At 39.8% G+C, this 12208-nt stretch overlaps 1 protein-coding gene across 2 annotated transcripts in view; it reads right to left on the bottom strand.

The window, feature by feature from the left end:
* Positions 1-12208, bottom strand: part of KIAA1549 — a 136371-nt gene that overhangs the window by 21655 nt on the left and 102508 nt on the right. For both annotated transcript variants that reach the window (XM_082693869.1, XM_082693868.1), the window contains exon 17: positions 3947-3993. In XM_082693869.1, coding sequence (XP_082549995.1) covers positions 3947-3993 — 47 coding nt within the window. The remainder of the gene's footprint in view (positions 1-3946; positions 3994-12208) is intronic.

Below are 12208 nucleotides of genomic sequence, written 5' to 3'. Positions count from 1 at the left end.
TTTGTTGTTTTTGGACCATGAAGCAGTGCCTGCGCTGGGGAGGGCTTTGGGGGAGAATAAAACAAGCCCCTCTGAAATTGTGGGCAAAGAAAGAACAGAAAAAAAATGAGGAAGCAGGTAACATTCCTACTTCTGTGTGATCTGTGGTCATTGAAAGAATAGTTGAGTATGACTTCTGAGATTAACTGGTTTTCTGCAATTCCTTCTTTGTAATAAATCACTTGTCCACTCCTATGGGTCTGCCTATGGACTCTATTCTGTTCCTCTGGTCTATTCGTCTAGTTTTACGGTGATAGCACAATGTCTTCATGACCTTATAGTAAGTTACAACCTTTAGAACAGTCCTCACATATTATTCTTTTTCTCAAAGTGTCTTGAGTATTATAGGCCCTTTCCATTTCCACATACATTTTAAAATCAGCTTGTCAGTCTCCACATATTTCTTCAAAGACAACAAACTACGAGGATTTTGAATGGGATCAAAATGAATCTGTGGGGCACCTGGGTGGCTCAGTGCGTTAAGCCTCTGCCTTCAGCTCCGGGCATGATCTCAGGGTCCTGGGATCGAGCCCCACATCGGGATCTCTGCTCACCAGGGAGCCTGCTTCCCTCTCTCTCTCTGCCTGCCTCTCTGCCTACTTGTGATCTGTCTGTCAAATAAATAAATAAAATCTTTAAAAAAAAATGAATCTGTATATCACTTATGGGAGACTGATATTTTAAATACAGTGAGTTGCCTAATCCATGAACACCTTCTTTAGAAGGCTTAGCTACCTTTTTTGAGATTAATTCTGAGATATTTTATATTTCTTAATGCTATTTTGGGTAGTATCTTTAAAAGTTTTTATTTTGTCTGTTGCTCATAAACAGAAATAAAACAGATTTTTGTATGCAGATCTTATATCTAGCTATCTTGTAATTTATCTATCTTGCTAAATTCTCTTAATTCTAACAATTTATGTGTTGACATTTGAGGATTTTCTTTTTTTTTTTTTTTTTTTTTTTTATTAACAGATAATGTATTAGCCTCAGGGGTACAGGTCTGTGAATCGCCAGGTTTACACACTTCACAGAATTCACCATAGCACATACCTTCCCCAATGTCCATAACCCAACCCCCTCTCCCTCCCCAGCTCCCTGGGGCAACCCTCAGTTTGTTTTGTGAGATTAAGAGTCTCTTATGGTTTGTCTCCCTCCCCAGTCCCGTCTTGTTTCATTTTTTCCTTCTCTACCCCCCAGCCCTCCACTTTACCTCTCAACTTGACCTTTGGGGATTTTACTTAAAAAAAAAAAAAAAAATCATTTAAGAATAATAAGAGTATTATTTCTTTTCTTGAATTCATTAATCTTTTTCTTTCTTTCTTTTTATTTGTTTCTTTATACCATCTAGACCCCCAGGGCAATGTAGACCCCCCAGGGCAACAGAGGTAATTGAAGCAGCTATCTTTGTCTTGTTTCTATTCTCAAAAGGAGAACTTTCAACATTTCAATCTTAAGTCATATTTGCTGAGATAACTCTTATCAGATTAGACCAGGCTGCTACTACTCTCTGCTTGCTAAGATTTTCACCACTGAATGAATGATGAATTTTATCAAATGCTCTATTTAGTGAAATGAGATTTCCCTCTTTTTTTCTCCTCAAGGTAGTGAATTAGATTGGCTGATTTTCCGAAATGTTAAACTGCCCTTGCATTGTTGGAATAAATCCAGTTTGGCTGTGATATGATATCCTCTCATATACAATGCTGGATATGTTTGCTAATATTTGGTTTCAAGTTTCTGCATCTATGCTCCTGAATAAAACTCATGAACCTTTAATGTCTTCTTTCCTGCAATTTCCCTGTCCCTGTCCTTGATATCAAGGTTATGCAGTCTTGGGGGACCTGGGTGGCTCAGTTGTTAAGTGTCTGCCTGCGGCTCAGGTCATGATACCAGGATTCGAGGATCAAGTCCCTCATTGGGCTCCCTGCTCAGCAGGGAGCTTGCTTCTCCCTCTGCCTCTGCCTGCTACCTCCCCTACTTGTGCTTTCTCTCGTGCTCTCTCCCTCTCTGTCAAATAAAAAAAAATAAAAGATAAAGGTTATGCAGTCCTTAAGAATGAGGTGGGGAGCATTCTCTGTTCTTATATTCTATAGATAATTCGTAGGACACTGGCATGTTTACTTCCTTTCGTGTTTCTGGTAGAATTCATCATTGAAGCCTAAAGTTTTCTTTGTGGGAAGAATTTTAGGAATGATTTCAATTTCTTTAATAGTTATATGACAATTCAGGCTTTCTTTCTAGAAATTTTCCCATTCATCTTATTTTGAAAAAAAAAAAATTTTCAATTTATTTCTTGATAAGTTCTAACCCCAGCATGGGCCTCCTACCACAACCTTGAGATCAAGGGTCAGATGCTCACTGACCGAGCCAGCCAGATGCCCCAGAATTTTTCCATTTAAGAATTTTTTAAAGATTTTATTTATTTGAGACAGAGAATGGGAGAGAGAACATGAGACAAAGAGCAAGCACAAGCAGGCGGAAGGGGTAGAGAGAGAAGCAGACTTCCTGCTGAGAAAGGAGCCCAATGCAGAACTAGATCCCAGGACCTGATCATGACCTGAGCTGAAGGTGGATGTTTAACTGACCTACTTTCCATTTTAAATTTAACAAAAATGAGTTCATAAAATCTTCCCAACATCTGTGAAGTCTTTTTAAAAATCCGTCAAAATCTTTTTTGTTTCTGAAAGATCTGAATTAATATGTCCTTTTTCAGGGCGCCTGGGTGGCTCAGTGGGTTAAGCCTCTGCCTTCAGCTCAAGTCATGATCTCAGGGTCCTGGGATTGAGCCCCGCATTGGGCTCTCTGCTCGGCGGGGAGCCTGCTTCCCTCTCTCTCTCTGCCTGCCTCTCTGCCTACTTGTGATCTCTGTCTGTCAAATAAAAAATAAAAAAATCTAAAAAAAAAAAAAAAATGTCTTTTTTCATTCCCGTCAGTGATAATGATATGCAGCTTACTTGATCAAGCTCTCCAGGGATTTACCAATTTTATTAGCTTCTCTCAAACAACCAACTTCTAGTTTTGTCAATCTCCTCTATTATGGTATTTGTTTTTCTATTTCATTAATTTCTTTTTATTTATTCATTTTCTTCGATTTTATTTATTTATTTGAGAGAAAGTGAGCAAGAGAGAGAGAGAGCGCGCGCACAAGCAGAGAGAGAGGGAAAAGCAGACTCCCCTGCTGAGCAGGAAGCCCAACATGAGGCTGGATCCCAGGACCCTGGGATCATGACCTGAGCTGGAGGAAGATGCTCAACCAACTGAGCTACCCGGTGCCCCTTTCTTTAATTTCTATTCTTATTTTTATTATTTCCTTCCCTCTACTTACTTTAGGTTTAATTAGATTTTTTTTTTAAACATTGAGATAGATGCTTAGATCACTGGTTTCCAGCCATTTTTCTTTTCAAATATATTTTGATTCACTTAAGGCATCAAACTCCCCCCTGAGCATGCCTTGAGATGTATCCCACAACTTTCATGTCGAATTTTCAAGACTCCAAGCTGCATGAGTCTGTCCAAAGTCCTGCTCACTTTCTCAGTCACATCCTTTGGAATCAGCAGGGGCCCCTGGGAGAATTTTCGCCCAAAAGGCAGGGCTCATCTCTCTGGATTTCCTGGATCTTGGCCCCATACCACTTCACTGTCCTGTTAGCTATCTGGGTTTGGTTTTGGTTTATTTTAACTTCTTGTCTAGCTTTTCTAGTTGCCCTCAGCAAATTATCTAGTCTGTCATTATTGGAAGCAGACCGTAAATTCCACCTTTTTTCTCCTCTTCAGATTAGCCCAAGAGAACACACAACTCTGAAGTTTTTATCTGCTCTAAAGATTAGCTCAAAAAAGTGAGTTTACAAAATTTTTAAAAGTTTATGTGAGGGAGTCCTAATGCATTTTCTCCTAAAAACTTTACCTCGGCAATGGGCCTGATGGGGGAGTCATTCCATAGTCTTCATATCTCTGGAAGAAAACCACAAGAAGATGAAGATTAACATTCCACATTTATTAGAAAGTGACAATAGCAAACACACAAATTTGGGTTTGCAGGATTGACTCTCAAGAGAATTATTTTCTCATAAGACAGCTGGTATGTCATTTAAGCATTCTGCCATCAATAATGCCAGACGTTTCAGCCTGGGGAACTGAAACTATCATGCTTTTAACAAACCCACATAACTCATTTCTAGACCTTTCTTTCTTTTTTGAAAATATGAGTAACAGCCTTCTGGCCTCTGTTTTTCCCTACAGGCGTATTCTCTACAAATCTGTATCTTCTGCTAAAAAGATAGGCCTTTGTGGTCACACTGAGTACAAATGACTCTACCCACATGGGCCATGATGGTCACCACAGCCAGCGGGTTTACAGCAGCAATCCAAACACACCCACAAAACTAAAGTACGTGAGTGTTGTACTGTGCTGTAGAACATTGTGAAAAGGAAAAGAATAAAACAAGAACCAGAAATTAGACATATGCTTAAAGATGAGGTTAACACCTTCAGTTTCTTAAAGTTTTCTGGCTCCAAGGAGCCCCAGCCGTACTCCTGCCCATATGTTTCGCCCCAATGCCTATATCCTTCAATCAGCTCTTTTTACTTGAGTTAATCTCGGCTAACCATGTGTTCTTTGGCGAAAACAATACTAATATGGCATCCAGTTTAAAGAAACATGTATCTATGTTGTGTTCCTCATGATATCAACACATCCTGACTCTAACATTCATGGGACTCCTACTTCAACACTCCTTTCAACAGCTGTGAGTCGATATTTGGGTATCAGATTTAACAAGCAGAGACTGGACTCTGGCCAGAGTCCATCCAACTGCAGTCAGCTTGAACCAACTGGTTGTCCAGGATCCACAGCTTCAAGTGAAGTTACTAAGTCAGACTTGCTTCTGGACCTGCTCTCATATTAGACATATTTTAAGTTGCCATTTAATGAATTAGTATTTTGTGGTAAGCACGATGAGCGCTGACTCCGGCCCCAGTAACAGAAAAAAGAGCTCACTAGCTTCGTTTTAGAGAAGAAATCAACTCACAAGGAAGTTAAGTAATTTCCTCCTAGTAAGTCTTTCTGACTCAAGAGACCAGGTTTTAACCACTGCATGCAAGGCCCATGGTTTCCAAACCAGATATACGCCCCTTGAATAAATCTCTTCTTTGGGAAGAAAAGTAGAGGATTTGGAGTTAAACAGACTAGCCAAGCTACTCAACTTCCCCGGGCCTATTTCGTGATGCCAAGGAGGATAGAATGAATCCTATACCTCATACAGTTTGAAAGGATTATTATGTATGAAACTGTGCTTAAATTACTTCATCTTCTGACCCTCCCTGCTTCCATCTCCTTGGCGGAGGGAGGGAGAAGAGAACCTTGTACATTTCCCCATTTGAGATCAAACAGGCAAAGGGGATTATGGAAGAAGGGAAGAATAGAAGGAAGAGGAGTTTCGATTCCTTCTCAAATAATTAAAGGGAAATCTGAGACCAGATAAAGATTATTCACAGTGATCCCTGTGTTTTTCAGCAGTCTTGATTTTTTAAACATACTCATGTGCAAAATAAAACAAAACAAAAAAGATCAATATTACATATCAGGATTTCAGGAGGTCCAGTAAGTGATAAACTAACAGAAGAGTGAAAACGAGCTGTCTACCCCACCTGTTTTGTTATTCTGGTACGAGGGATTTCAACTCTATTGTAATCAGAAAAAGGAAGTGATTTTTTCAGTAGTGCAGGCCCCAGTGAAAAGGATTAAAAAAAATCAGAGACATAATGACAGGTGTTTAAGTGGGTCACAGCTATATAAAACTTTGGGCAACATAATAGAATTTTAAGGTTTCAACCAGCGATGTCAAATAAAAATCCCATTTTAATGCATCCCTTCCTTCTATTCAGTATAAAACAGGCCAATAGAGCAAGAAAGACATGTTAAATCGTCGGTGGAGACTGGGATGGGTCTACTTATAAAATGTCCTGCTTCAGACATCCATACTTGGTACTTAGAAGACAGCTCCAGGGAGGTTAACGTTACTCAGGAAAGCAGAAACACCACCCATCACCTATTAAGTAGCCTTCTCACCAATGCAAAACTAACACCCTTACACTGGCAAAAAAAAAAAAAAAGATTAAAAAAATGTCATTAGATGGTAAATAAGGTTCACGTGGTAACTGAGGACATCCTGAGATCTACATTATTATGTTTTTACTGTAGTCAAAGGAGGGAATAAAGGGTGATAAGGTTCCTCCTGGCAACAAACAGCAATTTATGACCAATTTATAAACATCATCAAATTATATTAGATATGCATATATATAGCCAATGATTTTGCTTTTCACTAGATTAAACAGCTATCATTATCAAAACAAATAAGGGTAATATCCAAGGTCCATGACAAGAAAACCACTCTCTTAAGAGTGTTTATAAAAATCTTGCTATGGATTTGAGTTCTTGGTTAAGATGGTAGATTAAGGGGGCGCCTGGGTGGCTCAGTGGGTTAAGCCTCTGTCTTTGGCTCGGGTCATGGTCTTGGGGTCCTGGGATCAAGTCCCGCGTTGGGCTCTCTGCTTGGCGGGGAGCCTGCTTCCCCCCTCTCTCTGCCTGCCTCTCTGCCTGCTTGTGATCTCCCTCTCTCTCTGTCAAATAAATAAAAAAATAAAATCTTTAAAAAAAAAAAAAAGATGGTAGATTAAGGTATCATTGTGGAATTGTTCATCTCCAAAACCTAAGAACAATGAAAAAATAATAAAAATAGTAACACAAATCAATCAAAAATTATTGCTAAAATTCACCAGCAGAAACCAAACAAGCAAAGAAAGAAACAGATTCATGCCATAAACTGAGAACTAGCAGCCAAGGAATAAAAAAGGACTGTGGCTGCATAATGGTAAATAGTAAGAATAGCAAATACTTTTTTTAAGTTCAAAGATGAGATGATAAACGAATAGAATGAATGGAAATGGGAGACCAGAGAACTGAAATAATTTGGGACCTAATTATTGATGGAAATTTGAGGACCAAAACAATGCCTTTATGATTTTAAGAAATCAACTAGTGGGGAAAAGAATAGATATGGCTCCAAATCAAATCAATGCCACAGACAAAAGGCCCATGATAATCATAAAGAAGGCAGAGAAACCAGGACAAAGTAGCTAAAGCCATTAGAGAATGAAAGGATAGGTACAGAAAACAAAGATGAGCCAACACGAAGATAATTGGTATCTTCGACTCCAATAAATAGAAGAGAGTAAGAAAATTGATTTAGATATTAAAGAAAGCTTCCCTAAAGTGAATGAAAAAGTTGAATCTGAAGATCAAATGGACACTGCCTACTCATGGAGGGAAATGATTCAGAAAAACTAGCTGAGTGCCCCGAATTATTCCGGCTTCCTAGCAGGTAGGGTACGTATAAGCCCTTACCAAAAAAAGGGAAATTAAGATGGCCACAGATGTGTCAGCCTCTCCACTCCCCAGCCTGCTCAACAGCAATAAATGGCATTTTACAGGTCAGCCACCACCCTCATATTCTACATCCAAGACCGGAGCCAGAAAACAATCAGGAAGTCCCACAGGGGTGGTGAGAGATGAAGGTGGATCCAACCTACATGATGCCGAGGACGCTAGAGGGAGAACCTACAAAGCTGCAGCATGTTGAATGGACCCCAACTCCCTGTCTTTGCCCTACAGTGTATGATCTACCGCTACTTCAACGGCAGCCTCTCAACTTTTTTTTCTTTTTTTTTTTTTAAGATCTTACTTATTTGAGAAAGACACAGCAAGAGAGGGAACACAAGTAAGGGGAGTGGGAGAAGGAGAAGCAGGCTTCCCTCTGAGCAGGGAGCCTAATGTGGGGCTCAATCCCGGGACCATGACCTGAGCCAAAGGCAGGCACTTAACAACTGTGCCACCCAGGTGCTCTGCACCCTCTAGTCTGCACATCTCTTGCCCCTTGTCCTTTCATCACGTTTGCCTGAGAAACCTCTACTCTCGGATCAATCCAACTGCCCATCTTCTCCTTGTCTCCACCTGCGTATCCAAATGCTGATCAACAAAAATCCAGAACTTTAATTCGTGCCACTATAATTTCGTGACAGCCAGTCTCAACAGGAGCTTCAATGCCACTAAGTAATTACTCTTATGTCCCTAAATGGTCTTCTTCCATTCTCTACAAAAGGTATGCATAATCTCTGCTCTCCCTTGAATCTCTGAATCTCTTGAATCTCCCTTGAATCTCTTGCCCTGCCACACTTGAATCATTCTCACTAAGTGGCTCTGCTTTCTCCACTGTGAAAAACAGAAGCCACAATGAGATGGGAGGTCCCTCAACTTCTCGTCACCCACTACAAACATGATTATATCTGCACCCAACTCCTCCCCACTCCCACTATTAAAATGCAAGAAATATACCCCCTCATTTCTAAAGACAATTCCTCCTTCAGTACTCTGGATTCCCCTTCCTATAGGCTGGCTCAGGGCCATTAGCAATTAAACACACTAAGGACATGAAGATTCTTCCTCTGGAATCCATTCACTGCATCATGCTAGTTGGGGCCACCAACATCACTCACCAAGATTACTATGAAAACTTTCTAAATGTCTCCCTGCTTCTGGTCTTGCATTCTGACAAACCATTCTCCAATCTAAAATGAGAGCAATCTGTCAAAAAGGCACACTGAATTATGTCTTTAGAGTGCTCAAAACTCCTCAGTGTCTGACCATTACCCTCAGAATGAGGTCTAGGCTCTGTCCCAAGAGCTTTCTGCTTTTTCTCTCCTGCCTCATGTCTCACCACTCCTACTTCTCACCCTGTATTAGTCCCTCAGAACCAATTTCATTGTTAAAAACATTTTGGAGCAAAAATTTTCACAGCCTTCATTTCATTATAATTGACACTCAATGAACTGTACATGTTCAAGTATACAAATTTTTAAATTTTGGCAAATGTTGGTACCCAAAAACCATGTTCATAAACCAAATAATGAACATATCCATCACCACCCAAGCTTCCTGGTGCTCCTCTGTAATCCCTCTGTCCCATAACCTTTCCCAAATTCACTCCATCCCTAGGCAACCACTGATCTGCTTTCTGTCACTATAAAGTAGTTTGCATTTTCTAGAATTACATATAAATGGAATCATACAATATGCACTTTTTGGGGGTGGGGGGGCTCCTTTCCCTCAGCATAACTATTCTGAGACCCAACCATGTTGTCATATGTATAAATAATTGTTGTATGTATAAATAATTCATTCCTCTTTATCAATGAGTAGTAGCCCACTGTATAAATACAGTACTCTTTCTGCTCCTCTTGGGTAAAGCCCTTTATAAATGTCAATTAGTTCAAGCTCATAATCAGTATGAATGCAAGACTTGTTCAAGTTTTCTCTACCTTAATGATTTTCCATATACTCATTCTATCAATTATTGAAAGAGAAGTGTTGGAGTCTCTGCCTATAACAATGGCTTTATTTCTGTGTAAAGTTCTATTAGTTTTTACTTACCATATTTTGATTCTCTGTCATAGGCACAGAAACATTTAGGATTTTATGTCTTCCTGATGAACTGACTAATATATTACTATAAAATGATCCCTGTGTAATATTCTTTACTATGAAATCATTTTGGCTAACATTAATAGAGCCACTCCAGTTTCTTGTGATTAGTGTTAACAGAGTTCATCTATCTCCAGACTTTTTTTTTCTTTCTCCATACTTTTAACCTATTTGTGGCTTTATATTTGTATCTTGTGGGCAACAGATAATTAGATTGTGAGTTTTATTCCACTGATAGTTGCCCTGTAATAGGAATATTTAGACCATTCATATTTAATAGGATTATTGATAGGGCTGAATTTAAGTCTAACATCTTGGTGTGTGTTTTCCATTTGTCTATTCTTTTAAAATCCTTGTCTACTATTTCTGTGTCATTTTCCTGCCTCTTTGCTTAACTGGCTAGTTTTGATTAGATTTCAGACCTTATTAATTTTAACTTGTTGAGTGCTATGTATTTTTGGATTTTTATACATATTTTTGAGGTTTGTTTGGGTTCATGTATTGTTTTTTGCTTTGTGAGGCAGAACTAGGGAAGCTTTAATCTGGGGCTCATTTTGTCCCACTACTGAAGCAAAGTAATGTCCCTTCTGAGTAACCTAACTGGTGCTCCATGAATTATGCAGCTTTCTGCTCTGGAAGGAAAGGAACTGTAATCATCAGCTTGGGCTGTCCTAACAAAATACCACAGAATGGGTGGCTTCAATAAGAGAAATGTATTTTCTTGTAGTAGTTGGTCTGAAAGTCCAAGATCAAATTTCCCGCAGGGTTTGGTCTATGGTGAGAGCTCTCTTTCTGCCTTATAGACAGCCACCTTCTTGCTATATCCTCAGATGGCAGAGAGAGCGAGCTCTGGTGTCTCTTCTTCTTATAAGGGTGCCAGTTCTATCAGATCAGGGCTCCAACCTTATGACCTCATTTAACCTTAGTCACCTTCCGAAAGATCCCAGCTCCAATATAGCCACAGGGGGTTTATACTTCAACATTTAGATTTGGGGATACACAATTCATTCTACAGGAGGGACTTACTTCCACACCTGTGTGAGCTCTGAGAACTGTTCGCTTTAATCTTTTTAGGTGGTTCTTTCCCTAGCCTTAGGTAGTTTCCTCATACCCTCAAACTGGTCAGTATTCAGATGAAGGTTCCCTGCAGATCTCTAAAATTCTCAGCTTTCTTGTACTCCCTGTTGTGAAATCTAGCTATCTTTTCCTCCCTAGTCTCCAACTCTATCTTTCTCAACTCAGAGAGAATACAGCGCTCTGCCCGAGGGTCTCCCTCCCTACACTGCAGCTAGAAACTCTCTCAAGATAACGAACTGGAATTAAGTGTAGAGCTCAACCCATTTCTTAGCAAGCCCTCTCCTTTGCTGCCTAATGCCCAGGGTTATGAAAACCCACAGATACATATGTGTGTATGTATATTTATATATATTTTCCCTCCTTGTTATCTTAGTTGCTTCTGGAAGGGAGGTAATCCAACCTTGTTCCTCCATCTTGTTCAGAAGAAGCTTGTACTGGATACTTTTAATTCTGTCTCTGCCATGTTTCTCTACATTAACTAACCTTCAGACTTCCGCTTTGATGCCGTTTTAGCCACAGAATCCTTCTAAACACCTGACAGCTCAGGCAGGTGCTCCCTGACTGTACTCGACCCCTGCCAAGGCAGCCACCATGCAGTTTTAAAATTACTGCTTCAATTTTTCCACATATCCCCCTGCTGTAATACAGAAGTTGGAGTTGTACCTTGCGCACTGCTGTACCCCCAACACCCAGCAGAATACCCAAACACAGCAGTTGCTCCATAAAGCTCCCTGGATGAATAAACAAGTGAAAGAAGCTTAAAGTGAAGGGACAGCAGCTGAAGCCACATTCGCTTTACCAAAGAGTTCGTTCTGTATCACTCATTTCCTTAAAGGTTATAAACTACCAGTTATAAATATGAAGTATTTAATATTTATAGTTGTAACATTAAAAACAATGAAATGGAATGATATTTTTCACCACATGGTAGCAGTTATTGAAGGGAAGAATCTATCACTAACCACATACTTCGAAAATTCAAAACAATTTCAGAGACGACGATTCCTTTAACGTGTGTTCATGACCACCCAATTTCACCTTAATATGGGTAGCAAAATCAGACGACCCGGTATAAGCACTCCTTGAGAAACTGGGTCTAATGAACTTCGCTCCAGAGTTAAATGTTTTAGTTCAATCATCCAATCTGGAATTAGCAAAACAATACTTAATTTTACATCCTTCAGTTTTACCCCTTTCCCCATGTTTTGAGAAGACACACTGGAAAGGACTGAGGGATTATGGGGAAAAAAAAAAGGATAACAATGGAAGATGAAATCCTGAAATATTAAGTCCTAAGATGGAAACCTGATATTTGGAATGGTTGGCCTTGCCTGCCTGTGGCCTAGCTGCCCATACTCCTGGAGCCTTGAGGACCACTCTGGTCCCAGGTGGCCTTCTAAGAAGAAGCCCAATGACTTGGTACATTCTAAACTGCACCTTTTATAAAGACATCAATGAGAATATGCTTTGACACTTACCCCATCTCCATTTCATGGCACTGAAGGGAACCCAGGAAGAGACTACCATTAAATACCAGAGTTGCATAAAAGG

Source organism: Mustela nivalis, assembly GCF_964662115.1.
Source record: "Mustela nivalis genome assembly, chromosome: 12".
NCBI lineage: Eukaryota > Metazoa > Chordata > Mammalia > Carnivora > Mustelidae > Mustela > Mustela nivalis.
This window is presented reverse-complemented; position numbering and strand designations above follow the sequence as displayed.